This window comes from Girardinichthys multiradiatus, chromosome 24 (assembly GCF_021462225.1).
Source record: "Girardinichthys multiradiatus isolate DD_20200921_A chromosome 24, DD_fGirMul_XY1, whole genome shotgun sequence".
NCBI classification, from domain to species: domain Eukaryota; kingdom Metazoa; phylum Chordata; class Actinopteri; order Cyprinodontiformes; family Goodeidae; genus Girardinichthys; species Girardinichthys multiradiatus.
In genome coordinates this window covers 4,695,752-4,714,829 of record NC_061816.1, presented here as the reverse complement: position 1 = coordinate 4,714,829, position 19,078 = coordinate 4,695,752, and the positions used below count along the sequence as shown (strand labels likewise).

The following is a 19,078-nucleotide window of genomic DNA, read 5'->3' as shown; positions in this document are numbered from 1 at the left end:
ATTTTCCCCTATAGCTTTAACCAAATCCTTCTTCACAATTACACGTTTAGAGACAACCCCATACATCGGGTAACATGGGGAAGAAGACAGCTACTTGCCAGCACACAATGAGCTGAAGAGAGAGTATTTTACCATTACCGTATCCCTCATTACTGCCGTGGGCCACCAGAGCCCGGGTCCCCTGATAGTGATAGCTACTTCCTGGGTCTGTACTAACCGCCTCTACCAATAGCGGTACTGAGGTCAAGTTTTCACCTCCTGGGCGAAAAGCAGTCAACTGCTTCATAACAGTCTACCGGCTAGGATCCTCTTCCACCATATCCACCATTGCCATGGTACCCAAGGTTTCACCAACTCAACAACCTCAAAACTCCCTTGAGGAATCCAGGTTAAAGAAGACAGATCAGGAGGAATTGCTGCTTCAAGCTTCCTCTCAGCAAGATGAGGAGGAGAATGAGAAATCGCAGCTTTCAGCCTGTCAAGGGTCCTCAGTGTCCTCTTAGGAAGATGCAGACAAGTGCGAAGAGGAGGATGACTTTGTTATCTGGGTATCCTCAGCCTTTATCAAAGCAGTAATAACTGCAGTGCTCTATCTGCTCATAGTGGCAATAAAACAAGTTTCAGGCAGAATACTGCTATGGTTGTGTGGTAAAACATCCCAGTTTACAACATGATTCCAAGGATGAGCTCGAAGAAGACTTCTTCCAAGAACATTTCTACACTTTGATGCACATACTTTATAATCAACATGTCATTGCTTCTATTCAACACCTTCTGACTCAGCATAAGATTTGGGAGGATGAGGGTAGGGTCAGAGCTTTGGCAGAAGCTTACTTGCTTGGAGTAAGATTGCTGAAACAATTCAATATTTAAATTCGAGAGATGCATGAACAATTGGTAGGAAAGGAGGTAAAGAAATGACAGTAACTTAAAACCATGTCAGAGTATTGGCAGGGTGGATGTGTACTTTAGTAATCCCATCAGTTATTTAAACTTTCCTTTTCTGTCATTAGTTGATTGTATTTAGTTAACGTTGATCTACTTTGTATCAGCTTAAAAGTCTAAATGTGTATCATTTATACATCAGTATCTTTTTAGAAATGTGTTTTAAATACTGTGTTAAGAAATGTGTTGCCACCTTGTAAGTACAAAAAACAAAGTATGTGTGTTGACGTGGGTGTTGGGCAATCACAGTCATAAAAGAAGCCATCTAGCTAAAGAACATTAAACTGCATCTAACATCCGTTCTGATGGCAGATCTTCTAACATCATCTTCAGAAACATTCCTCACAGCTAAACTTCTGTTTTCTTTCTTTTAAAGCTGTTTTACTGCTGCTTAAAGGGATGATTAAAGCAACCTTTGAAGACAAAGTAAGACACATCTTACCACAACCAACCTCTACAATCAGTTACTGCAAACTGGTTTTTCTGGGTTTCCTTTATAGTTTCTGTTCAACAGAAGTGTTCAACTCAGGATAGAAAGCTCATAGCTTCTCTCTGAAAATGAAAGCCGAACAATGAAAAATGTTTCTGAAAATGTCTGAGAAGCTGCTGCTGCCCCTCCTACCTGTGTCTTCAGGTTTCACCTCCACCCCAGGTGAAGCTCTGACTCATTCCAGGAAGCAACTCACCTTTATCTCAGTCCAAGTTCACATATCAAGTGTCTTCAACACATTGGGAAGTTTGAACAAACTGTAAGTACATTTTGCTTCCTAGTTAAACTTTGACTTTAATCATGTTTGACTCTTTCATGTTTGGAAAACGTCTTATTTCAGCTCAAAGTTTCAGCAGTTTTATGTTAAAAGAAACATTTACAGGATTTAATATCTGAAATCAACATGATGAACAGCTGATGTTTAAATGTTTTCTTCATTAAACAAAATTAATCGTTATTTATTCTGAGAAGCAAACTTTCTTGTTGTAAAACTTGTTGTACCTACATAATGAGCTACAACAACGTTTAATTTCCCTTTGGGATTAATAAAGTATTATTGAATTGAATTGAATTGAATTCTCCACTGTTAAAGCCTAAAATGATCAGGATCTACACTCTGGTATTCCGCAGCTCCTTCAGTCAGAGTTTCCAGTCTAACTGGAATCACTTCATTCCTTCAACATCAACTTTTATTTTCAGTATATAAACTGAACTGTCAAATATTTCATGTTTTCAAATATTACAGTAAGTGTACCTACAGGTGTGTGTCAGTGAATGAAAATGTATCTTCATCATGTGTGTTCTTGGCTGCAGCTCCATGTGTGTGGGCTGATGTGAACTGAGCAGCATGGATCAGTGTGAGGACAGAGAGGACAGAGTCCCTCCCTCTAAAACCCCTCTGTGTGGAGAACATGAGGACCAGAGCAAAGTTCAGAGGTCAGTTCACCATCTCTAACTGTCCAGGACTCTTCTCCATGTCAGAGCTCAGCTCTCACATCACCAAACCATCTTTATTCACAGGAAACGATCAGAACCAGAACCTGGACCTGGACCCAGCTGTGTGTCCTTAAAGAGCAACAGGTCAAAGGATATTGGTATTGATTATAAATCAGCCCAACGTTCAGCTGCAAACAGGTGAGCTGTTTCTAAATGTTCAAACTAATTAGTTTAAACTAACTTCATTCCAACATATTAATGAGAACACAACTCTTTCTCACACATGTCTGTGTTCACATGTGAAGCAGTGTGTGATGGATGCTAAATCATGGAATAATAAATTGATTGTATTATTGTGATGATATGAAATGATCTTGTTAGATGATATTGGAGCTAAAATCAGTTGTTCTTCCATCCAGTTGAATCATTCTGTATCACCTTGTGTCACATTAGTTCATCAGAGTTGGTGCTTCTGCAGAGCTTAAGGTGACTGCACATGTAGGCAAGTCACGATGCTGATTCAAGGATTAGATGTCAACTAAATAATCCAAACTAAATCTGATGGAAAACATGATCTCTCACTGTTATCTGCAAACATCAGTGAAATCAACAGCTTCTAAAGTACATTTGTGTTCATTCAAAATGATCATCAGTCTTATTATCAGCAAACTGCTCCACAGTCTCCTTCAGCAGCCACTAAATGTCATCAACAATACAAGATCATCTACGTGCTGCTGTGATGAAGTCTGATGATGAGAACAAGATCAATGTTTTAGAGGACATTTAGTGTGGATTACTTGATTTATGAAAGGTCCTTGAATGCACCACCATGGCCTGTATGACCATAAAAAGCTTTCCAGAAGCTCAGAAATGATGAGCTGAGAATAAAGCTGCTGCTCTAAAGGGGTTCCATCATCAGTTTAAGACTAGAACAAGTAAAACAAACGACAAGAAGATAAATGAACTTGTTTCTCCATCAGCAGTTCTGACTCTGATCCAAAGGAAGAAAGTTTGTCAGGATAGAAGATCAGAACACATCAAACACTGTTCTACAGAAAAACTTTCTGATTATTGTTCAGTTCCTGCTACCAAACCAAAACATCATCCCTTATTAATGATCATCAGTGCTAATTATTAATCCATCATTAATATACGGTTTACAGTGAAACCAGGAATATTTGGATCCTCTTCAAACAAGAGCCACTGTGAGACACTTTAGAGTTCTGAGCTTCAGGGTTTAACTTTAAATACATTATTAGACTAAGTTTGAATTCAGTGTTTTTCCTTCAGGATCCAACAGACCCTCAAACCAGAACCAGAACCCAGCTGTGTGTCCTTCAAGAGCGATGCTTCAAAGAATCTTTTTTTTGATTTTAAATCCGATCAACCTTCAGCTGCAAAGAGGTGAGCTCTGTCTAAATTTTTTAACTGTATGAAACTGAACTGATTCAGTTTGAAATGTTTTGATTCCACATTTTTCCACATTTTTATTCCTATTTATGAAACTGTTTGTTTTTGCTGGAAGCTTTTCCACAAATTCAGTCTCCAGTGAGTTCAGGGTAAACATTGTTGGAGGTGTTTCTAAGTGTCTGTAGTTCACCTGTTGGTCCAGCAGGGGTCAGGCTGATTCCAGCTGCAGACATAATTCAGGTTCACCATTTTAAAGAAATAATCATTGACAAAATAAGTGTGTTCCCAGTTCAGACTCTAGTGGATTATTTTGTTCCTGAATTTGTTCTACAGATGTTTTTCTTCCTCAGTTTTAATTCATACATTTAGTCAGATGACTTTTGAAGTGCAGAACTAAAGGAGGGCAGATAATACAAGATAAATGACCAAATTAACAACCAACCCTTTTTAGCTGTTCAAATTTAACTCGTAGGTTTAAGTGTGAGACTGTAAATAAATAGAAACGCATAAAAACCAAAAAGAAATCCATAAATGTTTAAGGCAAGTTTTTTACTGCTGGTGAAGATATGGAGCAAATACAAAAGAAGTTACCTGTAGAAATACCTGAAGTTTACTTACTAAGGTCCAGTTTTCTTTTAAATTAATTTTTTTTACTTGAATCTAAAATGTGAAATTAAAAATGCGGGTTCCTTTTATACAAATGAAAAATTTTGTCATTGAAAGTAAAGAAATTACTAGTTGCAGCCACCTTCTTAAATCTATGTGATTTTTTATCATTATAAATATTATAATTATCATTTTTTTATTATTTGATATGTTTGTATAAAAATTTTTTTTTTAAAGTGAGACAGTCTCACAATGAGATTTATCTGTATAAATAAACGTTGAATAAAAAATATGAATAAATATAAATAATCCTAAACCAAAAGTAAAAACAATGTTTGACATAAGACTTCAATTATTTAAGAAAGTCAACAACTGTACAAATATTCTATATATACAAGTATTTTGCTAAAATATTTTGCAATGAACCCGATCAAGGACATTTATTAAAATGAAATTCAAATGTCCACAACTGAAAAACTGGTCCACAATCTACTTCATGTTCCTCCGGATGTTCATTGGACATGGACCTTTGTCTTTGTTTGTTTGTTGTTCTGCAGAATGTGAACTAATGCCTTTTGGTTCCTCCACAGAGTGGACCAGCGGAACTCAGAGGTTCCCAGTGGTCCGTCTGCCCAGCAGCATCAAACACAGTTGGATTCCATATTTATGGTCTGTGCATGTACAACAACTACTTCTCCATTGGTTCTGTTCACGTCATTTCCATGCTGCACATTGTAGACTGGAGGACTATCAGTCTGTCCAACATGGACCTGATGTTTGGCTCCATGATCTCAGTCTGATGTGTCCTTCATATATTGTTATGTTCCAGCTGCTGGAGGACAACATTGTTACTTTTGTGAGGAACGAGCTGAAGAAGATCCAGAAGGTTCTGAGTCCAGATTACCCAGAAGTCTTAGAGAATCAGTGGCGGGATGAGGAGGTGTTGAATGGCAAGGACGAAGAGCAGAGGAGGAGCAACAGAGATGCTTTTATAAAGATCACACTGAACTTCCTGAAGAAGATAAAACAGGAGGATCTGGCTGAACGTCTGCAGAGCAGTGAGATTTCTCTAAAGATTTAACCTGCAGGATAAATGCTGAACTTATTTCAGTCTCAAGAGCAGAAAAACTGATATTTAAATGCTCTATTTAGAGGAATTTGTTTCATTGCTAATAATATTTTGTCTTCCTTCAGGACTTCTTTCCTCAGTTTGTCAAAATAAACTTCAATCTGGTCTGAAGAAGAGGTTCCAGTGTGTGTTTGAGGGGATCGCTAAAGCAGGAAGACCAACCCTTCTGAACCAGATCTACACAGAGCTCTACATCACAGAGGGAGGGACTGGAGAGGTCAATGATGAACATGAGGTCAGACAGATTGAAACAGCATCCAGGAAACCACACAGACCAGAAGCAACCATCAGACAAGAAAACATCTTTATAGTCCCACCTGGAAGAGATCAACCGATCAGAACAGTGATGACAAAGGGAGTGGCTGGCAGTGGGAAAACAGTCTTAACTCAGAAGTTCACTCTGGACTGGGCTGAAGACAAAGCCCACCAGAACATCCAGTTCATATTTCCATTCACTTTCCGAGAGCTGAATGTGCTGAAAGAGAAAAAGTTCAGCTTGGTGGACCTTGTTCATCACTTCTTTACTGAAACCAAAGAAATCTGCAGCTTTGAACACTTCCAGGTTCTGTTCATCTTTGATGGTCTGGATGAGAGTCGACTTCCTCTGGACTTCCACAACAAGGAGACCCTGACTGATGTTACAGAGTCCACCTCAGTGGATGTTCTGCTGACAAATCTCATTAGGGGGAAACTGCTTCCCTCTGCTCGCCTCTGGATAACCACACGACCTGCAGCAGCCAATCAGATCCCTCCTGAGTGTGTTGGCATGGTGACAGAGGTCAGAGGGTTCACTGACCCACAGAAGGAGGAGTACTTCAGGAAGAGATTCAGAGATGAGGAGCAGGCCAGCAGGATCATCTCCCACATGAAGACATCAAGAAGCCTCCACATCATGTGCCACATCCCAGTCTTCTGCTGGATCACTGCTATGGTTCTGGAGGATGTGTTGGACAACAAAGAGGGAGGAGAGCTGCCCAACACCCTGACTGAGATGTACATCCACTTCCTGGTGGTTCAGACCAAAGTGAAGAAAGTCAAGTATGATGGAGAATCTGTGACTGATTCACATTGGAGTCCAGAGAGCAGGAAGATGATTGAGTCTCTGGGAAAACTGGCTTTTGATCAGCTGCAGAAAGGAAACCTGATCTTCTATGAATCAGACCTGACAGAGTGTGGTATCGATATCAGAGCAGCCTCAGTGTACTCAGGAGTGTTCACACAGATCTTTAGAGAGGAGAGAGGGCTGTACCAGGACAAGGTGTTCTGCTTTGTCCATCTGAGTGTTCAGGAGTTTCTGGCTGCTCTTCATGTCAACCTGACCTTCATCAACTCTGGTGTTAATCTAATAGAGGACCAAAAAAACATTTCTTTTGGGTCTAAATTACTTATTAAACCAAGTCTAACAAGTCTCAACCAGAGTGCTGTGGACAAGGCCTTACAGAGTCCAAATGGACACCTGGACTTGTTCCTCCGTTTCCTCCTGGGTCTTTCAGTGGAGACCAATCAGACTCTCCTGCAAGGTCTGCTGACAAAGACAGAAAGTAGCTCACAGATCCATCAGGAAACAGTTCAATACATCTCGAAGTATTTTAATGAGAACCTGTCTGCAGAGAAAAGCATCAACCTGTTCCACTGTCTGAAGGAATTGAATGATCGTTCTCTGGTCCAGGAAATCCAACAGTCTCTGAGTTCAGAAAGTCTCTCCACAGAGAAACTGTCTCCTGCTCAGTGGTCAGCTCTGGTCTTTATCTTACTGTCATCAGGAGAACATCTGGATGTGTTTGACCTGGGGAAATACTGTGCTTCAGAGGAGGCTCTTCTCAGGTTGCTGCCAGTGGTCAAAGCTTCAAACAAAGTTCTGTAAGTTCTGACAAAATTTGGGTTTTGACACCAGAAGCTAAAATCAGGAAAGAGTGACTATTATCCTGGATGTTCTGCTCAACAACTAAATAATTATTAGAAATTGTAAATGTTACTGTTTGGTTCCTCTTATAAACGTGGGAAAAAATGATCAAATTCATTCAATTCTTTTTCACTTTAACATCACTTCTGTTCAGTTTCCACAGTTCTAGAAATAGATATGGAATTTACTTATTTATTTGGTTTCGTTTTTTTTTTTTTTCAAATTGATTTCATGAGGACATCTGTTTTTTTTTTCAAAAGGAAAAACTACATATTAAAAGTATTATATTAAAATATAAAAGTTTCATATCATTTGTTTTCAAGTTGAGAATAACAAACTAAAATTAAATATCATAGGAGTGCTGTGGCTAAAGGTCACAGCACAAACATCATGTTCCAGAGGCAACAATGTTCCTTGATAATAGTGATTAGAATTTAAAATAACAGAATATTGCTGCTTGGTTCTGATAATTAATATTCAGATTTCTGGTTTCTGTTCTGTTCTCTTAATGTTCTTCCCTTTAGTAATACCTTTCCTTCTAATTCCATCATTATTTTTATTTTACTGCTTGTCCCTCAGTGTTTGAAAGAGGAGTAAATATGCATCAGAACCTGTGGTCCAATCTTTAAAAGTGTTACGTGGAAACTTCATTTAGTGTTCTGCTATTTGCAAACAGCTGCAGGATATTTTCACTAAAACAACAACAGGTCGTGTTTGCAGCTCAGTCTGTACAGATTAAAACATCATTCAAGTTTAAGTGGGTCACAGAACATAGAAATTTGTCTAAATAACATTTTCATCTGCTTTAGAGTTTTGACATGCATTGCATTGCTTTTAAGTTCCTGAGTTCTTATATAATGAAACAGTTTCATGTGTCTTGTTTGACACTATAAGATATTTGTATCTATTTTTATTCCATCAGAATTGTTCTTATTTATTTTGACTTCTGTCTGTTCAGATTGATGAACTGTAACCTCTCGGAGAGAAGCTGTGAAGTCCTGGCCTCAGTTCTCAGCTCCCAGTCCTCTAATCTGAGAGAGATGGACCTGAGTTACAACAAGCTGCAGGATTCTGGAGTGGAGCTGCTGTCTTTTGGACTGAAGAGTCCACACTGCAAACTGGAAATTCTCAGGTCAGAACACTATTAAGCATGCCGTTTGGTTTTCTCTATTCTTCTTTTCCAACTGTAACATCACAGTATTTGCCGCAGAAACTAAACAGGGTCATGGACTTCCAGCTGACCAATTCACGTACCACCATCTTTATTTCTCGCTTCCATTATGTAGTCCAAGCTCAAGTATGCTGCCACTGCAAGTGGATAAATCTCTAAATGTTTGGATGTTGGGTGTATTAACCCACACAATTCATTCCTCTGTCCACCAGCATTAGAACCTTTAAAGTGCCTGTTTAAATTTTATTTTTCATGGAAATATTCCCACATCAGTGGGGAAATTACTATTTCGCCAACTTCAACGATGAGTGCCTCCAGCAACTCATCGCAAGTATTGAGAAAGTTTTGCCTAACGACTTCATCTGATTAAAGGGTCAGTTCCTTCTGTCTATGGAAACAACAGACACAGCAAAGCGGTTAGAAGCACATAAGGCTAAAATGAAACAATCTTTTTTTTTAGACATGAATTTGTTTTGTGTTGATATGATGTCCTGGCCATTATTTTGATAGCAGTAGCATTATTCCTTCTGTTTATGTTAGTGCTGTATGCTGCTTTTAGCTCTTTGAGGACAAAACTGTACTACCCATTTTAAATAATGTTATAATATAAACAGTTTTTCATTGCTTTTGCCATTTTTGTCTTGTTTCTGCGACAAGCTACAAAATGGCTGAATGGGTGAAAGTTAAGCACTCCTTGATCTGGAGGGGGTGGGGTGTGAAGTGCCTCAATAGCATTTAAAGAGACGGCACCAAAACAAGTTGCTCTCAGACACACCTCAGGACAGGGGTAAAAAGAGGAGTCTATGGAGCTACAATATCAAGGAATTCAGACAAAGGATACCACATCTTCAATACTCTGAACATCATAAAGCATATACAAACACACCAAAAATATCCAGTAAAGCCCTATCTCTTCAGTACAGATGTTTTAATCCATCAGAATTGTTCTTGTTCATTTTGATCTCTGTCTCTTCAGATTGAAGGACTGTGACCTCTCAGGCAGATGCTTTGACGTTCTGGCCTCAGTTATCAGCTCCCTGTCCTCTAATCTGAGAGAGATGGACCTGAGTTACAACAAGCTGCAGGAATCTGGAGTTACGCCACTGTCTTCTGGATTGAAGAGTCCACACTGCAAACTGGAAACTCTTAGGTCAGAACATTATTAAAGGGGACATACAGTTTTATGCAGAATTCACCAGGACAGCCTTGTTTACTGTAACAGAAGAATAATCTTTTATGCATGGAACTAAGTGCTCAATGCAATGTTCTGTAGGGTAAAGGTAAAAAGTGACACCTAAACAAAAATTTGAGGACTCCCAGCTATCACTAATCTCTGCTATTTAGGAACATTAAGGTATCTCATGCAACTACAGTGGAGAAAGAAAGGTGGACAAAACCAGAACTTCATGTCAGTGTACCATCTTTCAACAGCAATAACGTGCTCTGCACTGAACTAAATTCCTCACAAACATCAAGCGGAATGTAAACATTACTGGTTCTGGAGAAGAATCAGCTGAGGTCCAAATGGCTTCCTGTAGCATCCAATCAGCCAAAACTCCATACATCTAATAAAATGCAAGTTGAACAGCTGCTAATGATGCATTCATGTCGAAATATAAAAAACAACTCCAAAGAGATTTTAACATGTTTAATTCTCAAATATGGTAAAAGTCTATATAAGATATTTCTAAACATCAACATTGTCAGTTCATTGTCAAGTGATTGTATTGCAGCATAATCTATCTATCCAGTCATACCTAAGCCAGCTTACACTACTCTATTTATTGTAAAAAAGTCCATCCAAATTTCCAGCCAGTTCTATACTTCACACTTAATTTAACCTATAGATCATAATGAAATCTAATTAATTTCAGAAATTGAAAAAACTATTTTTATAATCACTTCTATTGTTATTACAATAAATACCACAGAATAATTTGATAAATTGTTAATAAACTCCATATTTTGACCATTACAGTAACCTGCATGGGACAAGTCTCTGCTCTTTTGCTCTCAAGCTGAAGGCTTTGTCAACATATTGTGTCACAGCTGGTGCTGTCACATTCCAAAGATTTCCCCTTTTTTATTCTTCCTTTATAGGCAAACATAAGGCATATCACAGAAACTGAGAAATGTGTCATTCATTCATTCATTCATTCATTTTCTATATCACCTATTCCATCACAGGGCAACACAGACATACAGGACAAACAACCATGCACACACTCATTCACACCTAAGGGCAATTTAGAGAGACAAATTTACCTAACAGTCATGTTTTTGGAGTACCTGGTACCAGAGTACCTGGTGAGAACCCATGCATCTAAAGAAACCAACAGCTGCTAAACACTATTACAGTAGCTAGCCATTGGCCCCATGTGATAGGCTGATTGTGGTCACATGGTACAGATGAAAGCTGGCTGAAGAGAGAGCAGCAAGCAGCCTGGTCTGCCTTCTTTGTTCAACCCACTTACTGATTTAACATTACACCAGCCCTTGTGGCCCAGGAACCCATCCGACCTAACAGTAATTGTCTAGGATTTCCTGATTAGCCACTCTAGGCCTTAAAAACATCTCCATAGCATGATGCAGCCACCACTGTGCTTCAAAGTTAGGATGTTGATGGGCTTGCAGTTGTTTGAACAGATACAGTAAATGTGACACCTTCAGGAATATGGAAATTGTATTGATGTGATGTCAAACAAGGAAGCAGTGTCCTAATAAACAACCACAAATGTGCCTCCATTTAAGATAGATGTTGAGAATTAACAGAATCAGAAGCTCACAAAGCCATGACATCAATATAATCTGGGCTTTTGCTAATTTGATTCTAGGCATATTAATCCCTAATCATAGTGTATGTAAACTTCTGACTGTGAAGAAAGGAATGCAACAGCCACAGTTTTATCTAGTTGTGGATTTTGTTCTGACCCGGCTCAGAGACCACTACAATAAGGGAGACCCACCATGGAGAAGAGTTCCTAATAGAAATGTATTCAACACAAACTGAGGTTAAAATCAAAGTTTCCAATAAGAAGTGTAAAAGTCAGTGAAATCAGTGGTGTATGGTGAGCATGAGTGAAGGATGTATGTGTGGGTGTTGTAATGTGCAGCACAATAATCTACAAAGCAGAAGGCAGTGGTGTCCCATATCAGTAATCAGTGCTGGATATGAAAGATAAATGCCCAACGACAAGAGTCCTGCAGTGGAACATACCTTACCAATACCGACCCAATGTACGGTTTCTATTTTCATCTGAGCAAACTTTGATCATCCTGACTGTTCATGGATGAGACAAAGTTTTTTATGTCCAAATAACATCTGTTTGTTCTTCTGACTTGTTTCATTTTGTCTTTCAGACTTAGATCCTGTAACCTCTCAGGGAGAACTTGTGAAGTTCTGTCATCAGTTCTTAGCTCCCAGTCCTGCTGTCTGAGAGAGGTTGACCTGCAGAACAACGACCTACAAGATTCAGGGGAGAAGTTGCTGTCTGGTTCAGACTGTACACTGGAAATATTTAGGTGAAGATTCATCAAACTGGTTCATCTGGGTTTTAATGAGGAACAGTATTCTCTGTTTGATAAATTAAAATGGTTTAAATGCTAAGTTGATGATTTTCTGGTAAATCCTTCTGAGTCGTTAGTTTCTCAGCTGGAACAGACAGCAGTTAGTTCATCATCTGTTTCATTTTCTTATTTATAATCATATGTGACCAAGATCAAACATTGTCCTGGTCCCTCTGTTCTGGTTCCTGGTCCCGCTTCTCTGACACATGGAGAACCCCAGTGGTTCTGGACCTCACCATGATACAGTCCAATTGTTTTACCCTGCACTGGGTGGACAGAACAGCAAAGGCAGGAACATCACCAGGTGGTGGAGTGTGTGTCATATCTAATAAGAGATAGCAGATTTTCCCATTCTGATTTAGCACATCTGGAGCATCTGTCCATCAGTTTACCTGCTCAGAAAATCAGAACAGTCACCTGGATGCTGCTCCTATCATAGCAGAGGACTGGATGGTGTCCTCCTCCTGCCTGATTCAAAAATATGAAGTGAAAAGTTGAAGAGTTAAACTGGGATGAAACATGACAACTACAGGACAGGACTTTAGAGACGCTCCATTCAAATGGATGTGTCCAAATGTTGGACAGTTGTATTCTGTGTTCAGAAGAACTAAGCCATGAAATGTCTGCTGTGGCAGAACCTTCAGTAATGAGGCAGGAAAAGCCAGCTTGGTTGATCTGGACTCTTTAATGTAAAAAGTGGGAAATGAAGAGAATTGGGTCCAGAGGCCGGGCTGACTGCAGCTTGGCTGACCCAGACATGAGCCAAGGTTCCTCAGTCATGAGTTAGCTTTATACAGTATATCACCCATGTTTGTTTCTGAAAGAGACTGATGGTCTGACCCTCCTCCTCCTTTCAGGGAGCCTGCTGGAGTCCGTTGGGTGAAACCAGGTCTGAGGAAGTGTAAGTGTGTTTTTAATTTGATTCATGACAACAAAGCAGCTCACATTCAACCATCTTCAAACTGTCCATCACTCATTCAGGAGTCATCATGAAAGTGTCAATAAATGATCAATAACTGCAGCTGGATTGTGTTTGTTCTCTCCATCAGATTCCTGTCAGCTCACAATCGACACAAGCACAGTGAACAGAAAACTCAAACTGTCTGAAGACAACAGGAAGGTGACACGTGTGGAGGAGCTTCAGTCATATCCTGATCATCCAGACAGATTTGATTACTGGCCTCAGCTGCTGTGTAGTGATGGTCTGACTGGTCGCTGTTACTGGGAGGTTGAGTGGAGAGGATATGTTTTTATAGCATTGAGTTACAGAGGAATCAGGAGGAAAGGAGACAGTTATGACTGTTGGTTTGGATATAATGATCTGTCCTGGAGTCTGAGTTGCTCTGATGGTGGTTTCTCTGTGTTGTACAATAACAGAGTTACACTCATGTCCCCCTCCTCTTCCACCTCCTCCTCCTCCTCCTCTTCTGTCTCTAACAGAGTAGCAGTGTATGTGGACTGTCCTGCTGGCATTCTGTCCTTCTACAGAGTCTCCTCTGACTCACTTATCCACCTCCACACTTTCAACACCACATTCACTGAATCTCTTCATCCTGGATTCTGGATCAGTCCTGGTTCCTCAGTGTTTCTGTCTAAAGAGTCTCCTCCTGTCATAGAAACACTCTCACTGTTCAACAGATAGTTCGGTCTCTACATGTTTGTCTCTTTCACTCAGAAACATTTTCACATTCAGCCCCTCCAGGGATGTGTTCTCTCCCCACTCCTCTTCTCCCTCTACACTAATGACTGCTCCTCAGCGGACCCGTCTTTGAAACTCCTGAAGTTTACAGATGACACCACTGTTATTGGACTGATCCAGGACATTGATGAGTCTGCATACAGACAGGAGATGGATCAGCTGATACACTGGTGTGGTCAGAACCCCCTGGAACTTAACCCACTCAAGACTGTGGAGATGATGTGGACCTCACCATCCTCAACAACACTGTATCTGCTGTGGACCAATTCCGGTTCCTAGGAACCATCATTTCTCGAAACTTGAGATAGTCTTCACATACAGACAACGTTCAGAAGAAGGTCCAGCAGAGATTGTACTGTACTTTTGGAAGCTTTTTCATAAATTGGTCAAAAATATCATACAGTTCCCCAACAGCATGTATCAGGACCAATAACCAAACATCTTTCAGCTTCAATCTTCAGAGGGGCACCAGGCAGGGATGCCCACTTTCCCCCTCATTATTTGCAATTTTTATTGAAGCACTAGTGGCATCAATCAGGCAAACTAAGATATTTAAAGAACAAAAAATCTGTCTTTATGCAGATGATATATTAATCTCCAGCATTCGCAAACATCTGTCTTTCAGGTAATTGGATTATTAAATTCTTTCTCAAGAATTTCGGATTATTCTATAAATTAGTTGAAATTGACAGGTCTTCCAATTAACTGTTCTTTCCACAATTCCCTTAATACACAACTATAGTTAGGGAATATTACATACTTGGGTATTGATGTTTCTCCTAGATTGGCAGAGTTAAAACTTAACCACATCCCGCTTTTAAAAAAAGTGGAAGATGACCTCTTGTCAAAATAAGGCGAGATCTTTCCATGTAATCCATGCAACATTCATTAACTGCTCACAGTTAAATCCATAAAAATTACAATAAATATCCTTTTGTGTAATCCATGCAACAATTATTAAAATACACAGTTGAAGCAGTAGAGAGTGAAACAAGCATATTCTCATATTCTGGGACTGGGAAACTGGAGAGGCCTGTGTGGAGTCACATATTAACTGTCTTATCTTTTGCAGAAGTATGAACAAGTGTAACCAAGGAAATGATGTATGATGAATTTCCATTTTCTACAAGTATTACATGAAATGAGTAATCTTTGATTATCAAGTTAAACAAGTATTAAATGAAATGAGTAATCTTTGATTTTCAAATTAAAAGATGTATGATTGAAATATTATTGAGAACTGATACTTAAAATAAAAAAAACATTAAGGTTTAAAATTCTCTACAGCTAAATATGAAAGGGATATAATGTTGATTAGTTGTGATGTATGAATTAAAAAAATTAAATAATAGTTTTATAACTGTGTCTAAAAGTAAATGCAGAAAGCTGAGAATGGAATGTGTAATACTGTGTAAAGTTTAAGACTGAGCAGATTAGGGAGAGAACTGTCGGATGACTAGGAGTGACGAGAGCCGGCTGTGGGCTGACAGCAAACCTTTTGAAGGCCAACAAACAACACGAAGAAGGGAGAGACAGGATAAAGCCAGCTGCATGCTGACAGTGAATCTTTTGAAGACCAACAAGCAACGCAAGGAAGGGAGGATGAGACTACAGCCAGCTGTGTGGCTATTACTGGTATCTTCAAGGCCGAAAACAGAACCAGAAAGTCACGGTGTCCATGACTAAGTATTGAGCAATAACGTATTGGGCAATAGCATGTTGCGCAATAACGGAGAAGCCTAAGAAAGGGTTGACAAGTGAGAGCATGTGCACTATAAAAGCAATGCCAAAAAAGCGAACTGCGGTTGTTTTCTCGCAGTAGACCAGCGAACAAGATCGGACGGAGAAAGACGCTACAGATAAAGCAGAGGACCAGAGACACAGCCCAGCTTATCGACTGCATTAAAACGAGGATCAACCCGTGGGCCCTGAAAGGACTGTGCCTCGCAATTAAGACAACTGAGTGCTCTAAGGTTCAGGCATCTGGAAGTCCTGAATCAACCTCACTTATACCTCTGGGGTTTCCTTCAACTCTTCAACTACTGGAAGTTACTGTCTTCCGAGACATATGACAACAAAGTTCCTGTTTGACAATCAAAACCTGGAGCATCAGTGCCTGTCCACTTAGAGAAAGAAAACTGAAGGTTAAGTCATCTTTCCGTCAAGAAATCACTCGTAACCAGAAGAAACATCCCCATCGGGTGCATGGATGAGCCTCTGTCTTCAAAGCCTCTCCAAACTCACTAGTTTCAGCATCAGGGAAAGGCAGATTGAGTTGATTGATTCATTACTATTATTGAAATTATTACGTGTTGCCAAATTTAAGCTGTTACTGACCCCTGCAAATGCGTAACTAATTAAAGAAAGCATATCAAATTCTAGATAAATCATGGACATTAAATTATTTAAGTCACCTTATTTTTGGTGGTAAAAAGTCTTGTTGCCTGGTTCTAAGAGATTTTAGGAGGTTTTATAGATTGCCTTAGCCAAGTTTGTTAAAACAGCGCCCTTGGGGCTCATGCCGGGTCACTAAAATTAACCTAACCCATATACCAAGAGCCAATTGTAATATTAGGGAATGAGCAGCCGTTAACAGAAGTGACTGTCGAGGAGTGGATGACTGCTGTGGGTTACTCTGTTGTCCAGACCTACAGTTTAAGAATGGCGAGACTTCTGGATGCAGTCTTTTGGAGGTTAGGCGTGCCATGTCCCGACACCAGCCTAAATAGAACTTTTAGTAAACCTGCTTAGTAAGACCTTTCAGGTTAAAGGAAGTCCGGACCCGTTGAATGGAGAGCTGGATTGAGCAATCCCCTCAGAAATAGGGAAGTAGGAGGGAGGGGTTAGCTCATCGGACAACAAAACTCGCTAGATGGAAATCTCTACCCATATCACTCATGGGCAGGGTTGCTTCAATAAAAATGATGGTCCTGCCAAAAATCAATTACATATTCTCAATGATCCCAAATAAACCGTTATCTGACTGGTTTAGATCTCTGGACTCTTCCATCATTAAATTTCTTTGGAAAGATAAAGCCCTGCGTATTAGCTCAAAAACGCTACAAAAGACCAAAGATAAAAGAAGACTACGTCTGCATAACTTTCATCATTACTTCTTAGCCAACAGGCTACAATACATCTCAAAATGGTTTAAACACAGACCTCTAGATGAACCCTGGCTAGATGTAGAACAGACATTGCACAATAATATTAGGATTTCAGACCTACCATTTGTTAGCTCAAATATAAAGCAACATGTATGCTTTAAAAGCCCCAATATCAACACCTCTCTGACAGCATGATGGGAATATCTAAAAATGACAGGGTCTTCACTTATCCCAAGCACACGCTCACAACCCTGACATACTAAAAAAAATTGTATGATAAACTTTCCAGATTGGAGGAGTAAAGGAATTGAATACCTGGAACATATATTTGAAGGAATTCAGTTCATCCCATTTAACAGATTCATAATACAATACGGGATGGACAAGAATAAATTCATAGAATATCAACAAATTAAATCTATAATAAAAAAAACAATTAGGCTTAAAAACATGGGTGACAGATGCTATCAAGTGTACTAGAGTTCTGAAAACTCAACCCCCCCATGTTAATGTCAAAGATATACAGGACACTGTCTAATATAGATACATCAATTTCCCTTCCGATTGTGAAATGGGAGGTGGACTTATCAGTTAACTTTGACCAAACATTCTGGTCTCAGATATGTTCCAGAACTTTAAAAATGACTACTAAGACCAGTTTACAATTAATACAATATAAAATCCTTCATAGAGTATACTATAAAGGTCAATGGATGTTCAGGTTGGGTTTTGTACCGTTCAATACCCGCTTACACTGCACAGGCAATATACCTGACATTTACATCCATGCACTATGGTTATGTACACCTTTCTGGTGCCTGATATGTGAAGACTTATCAAAGTGTCTGAGAGATATTTCACCTTCCCCCTCAGTTTGCTTTTTGGGCATCTTATATGATGTCACCATAGAGACAAATTCAGTTCACATGGTTTTCACTGCCTTATGTATTGCTAAGAAAACCATCCTCAAGAATTGGAAAAATTAAAACCTTCTTAATATTAACCAGTACAGAAACCTTCGGTTGGATTATATAAGTTTTGAGACAACCTCTGCCTCCACATCAGATCAATCTCTCTGAGCTCCTTTAATCGGCTCCATCACGTAGTGGGGGTGGGGCACTTTTGGCTTCGTCCTGTGGGGCATTGTGGTGGATGCGGGGGGGTGTCTGGGTTTGGGGCATTTGGGGTGTCCCTGGACTGGGGTCGCTGGGGGGTCTGGTGCCGGGGGCTTTGGCCCCAACCAAGATGGGGCTTTGGTGGCTCTTGGGGGTGGCATCAGGTGGCTGCATACGATGCTTTCTGGGAGCCTGTGCCAGCGGACATAGGTTACTGGCCTGGTGGCTGGGCTGCTCCTGTGTGGGCTGGGATGGGCTTGGGCGCTCTGAGTTCCAGGGGCGTGTCACCCCCGGGCTGGGGTCCTGGCTGGGCTGGGGGTCTTGGGTCCGGGCAGGTATGTCATTGGGGTTTTGGACTGGGAGTTGTTCGAATGTTGGGGTGGGTGTATGTTTTCTTCTGGGGTGGAGGTGGGTGGTTGGCCTTGGGTGGAGACGGGCATCAGTTGGACCTGGTTGGTCCGATTCGGATTCTGGTTCCTTGTCTGGGTTCCGGTTCCTGATGCCGGTCCTAGTTCTGTCTAGGGGAGGGGGGTCGGAGGGGTCTGCATGGTTTGGGCGGGTGGGCTGGCCGGGGTGGACTGGTCTCGGCTTCTTGGTGGGTTTTGGTTTTGGCTCTGTGGGCCCTCTGCCTTTTGTGGGCTTCGGTGTGGGTTTTCTCGTGGGGCTACTTCTGACATGGGTATGGGTGTTGGGCATGTTCTCGGACCTGGAGGCTGTGGGTCATCTTCTCACAGTGGTACGCTTTTGCAGGGGGCTTTGTTTTTGGAGGGCTGGTGGGGTGCATTTGCATGGTGTGGGCTTTGTGGACAGCTTTTGCTTTGGGTGCTCATTGTTGCGTTCTGTCCTCTGCTGTATGGCATGCTGTGGTATTGTGGGGATGTTCCTGTGTGTGGATCTGGCCTCTGTGTGTGGGTGCTGCAGGACAGGTGTCGCTGGGCTTGGCGGTTGCATCGGGCTTCTTGGCCTTATACTGAGGTGGGGTTTGCCTATGCTGGCCCGG

General features: G+C 40.5%; 3 protein-coding genes across 3 annotated transcripts in view; 1 reads left to right on the top strand and 2 right to left on the bottom strand.

The window, feature by feature from the left end:
* LOC124861512 (protein NLRC3-like) overlaps nt 1-19,078 on the bottom strand; it is a 737,509-nt gene that overhangs the window by 51,686 nt on the left and 666,745 nt on the right. The window lies entirely within an intron of this gene.
* Nucleotides 1,651-14,772, top strand: LOC124861513 (protein NLRC3-like). The gene is made up of 11 exons (XM_047355318.1): nt 1,651-1,694; nt 2,249-2,371; nt 3,662-3,775; nt 4,978-5,056; nt 5,217-5,445; nt 5,582-7,376; nt 8,378-8,551; nt 9,567-9,740; nt 11,951-12,112; nt 13,015-13,058; nt 13,207-14,772. The coding sequence occupies exons 2-11, from the start codon at nt 2,283-2,285 to the stop codon at nt 13,797-13,799; spliced, it is 3,453 nt and encodes a 1,150-aa protein (XP_047211274.1). The 5' UTR covers nt 1,651-1,694; nt 2,249-2,282; the 3' UTR covers nt 13,800-14,772.
* On the bottom strand, nt 18,049-18,774 carry LOC124861161 (proteoglycan 4-like). The gene has a single exon (XM_047354682.1). It carries the CDS (start codon nt 18,772-18,774, stop codon nt 18,049-18,051), a length of 726 nt encoding a protein of 241 aa, XP_047210638.1.

Excerpts from the sequence above, each read along its gene's own strand:
- LOC124861513 (XM_047355318.1), top strand. The coding sequence starts at position 2,283 with ATGGATCAGTGTGAGGACAGAGAGGACAGAGTCCCTCCCTCTAAAACC. Across the intron at positions 3,776-4,977 it reads CAACCTTCAGCTGCAAAGAG|AGTGGACCAGCGGAACTCAG; the intron begins GTGAGCTCTGTC and ends GTTCCTCCACAG. Across the intron at positions 12,113-13,014 it reads TGTACACTGGAAATATTTAG|GGAGCCTGCTGGAGTCCGTT; the intron begins GTGAAGATTCAT and ends TCCTCCTTTCAG.
- LOC124861161 (XM_047354682.1), bottom strand. The coding sequence starts at position 18,774 with ATGCCCAACACCCATACCCATGTCAGAAGTAGCCCCACGAGAAAACCC.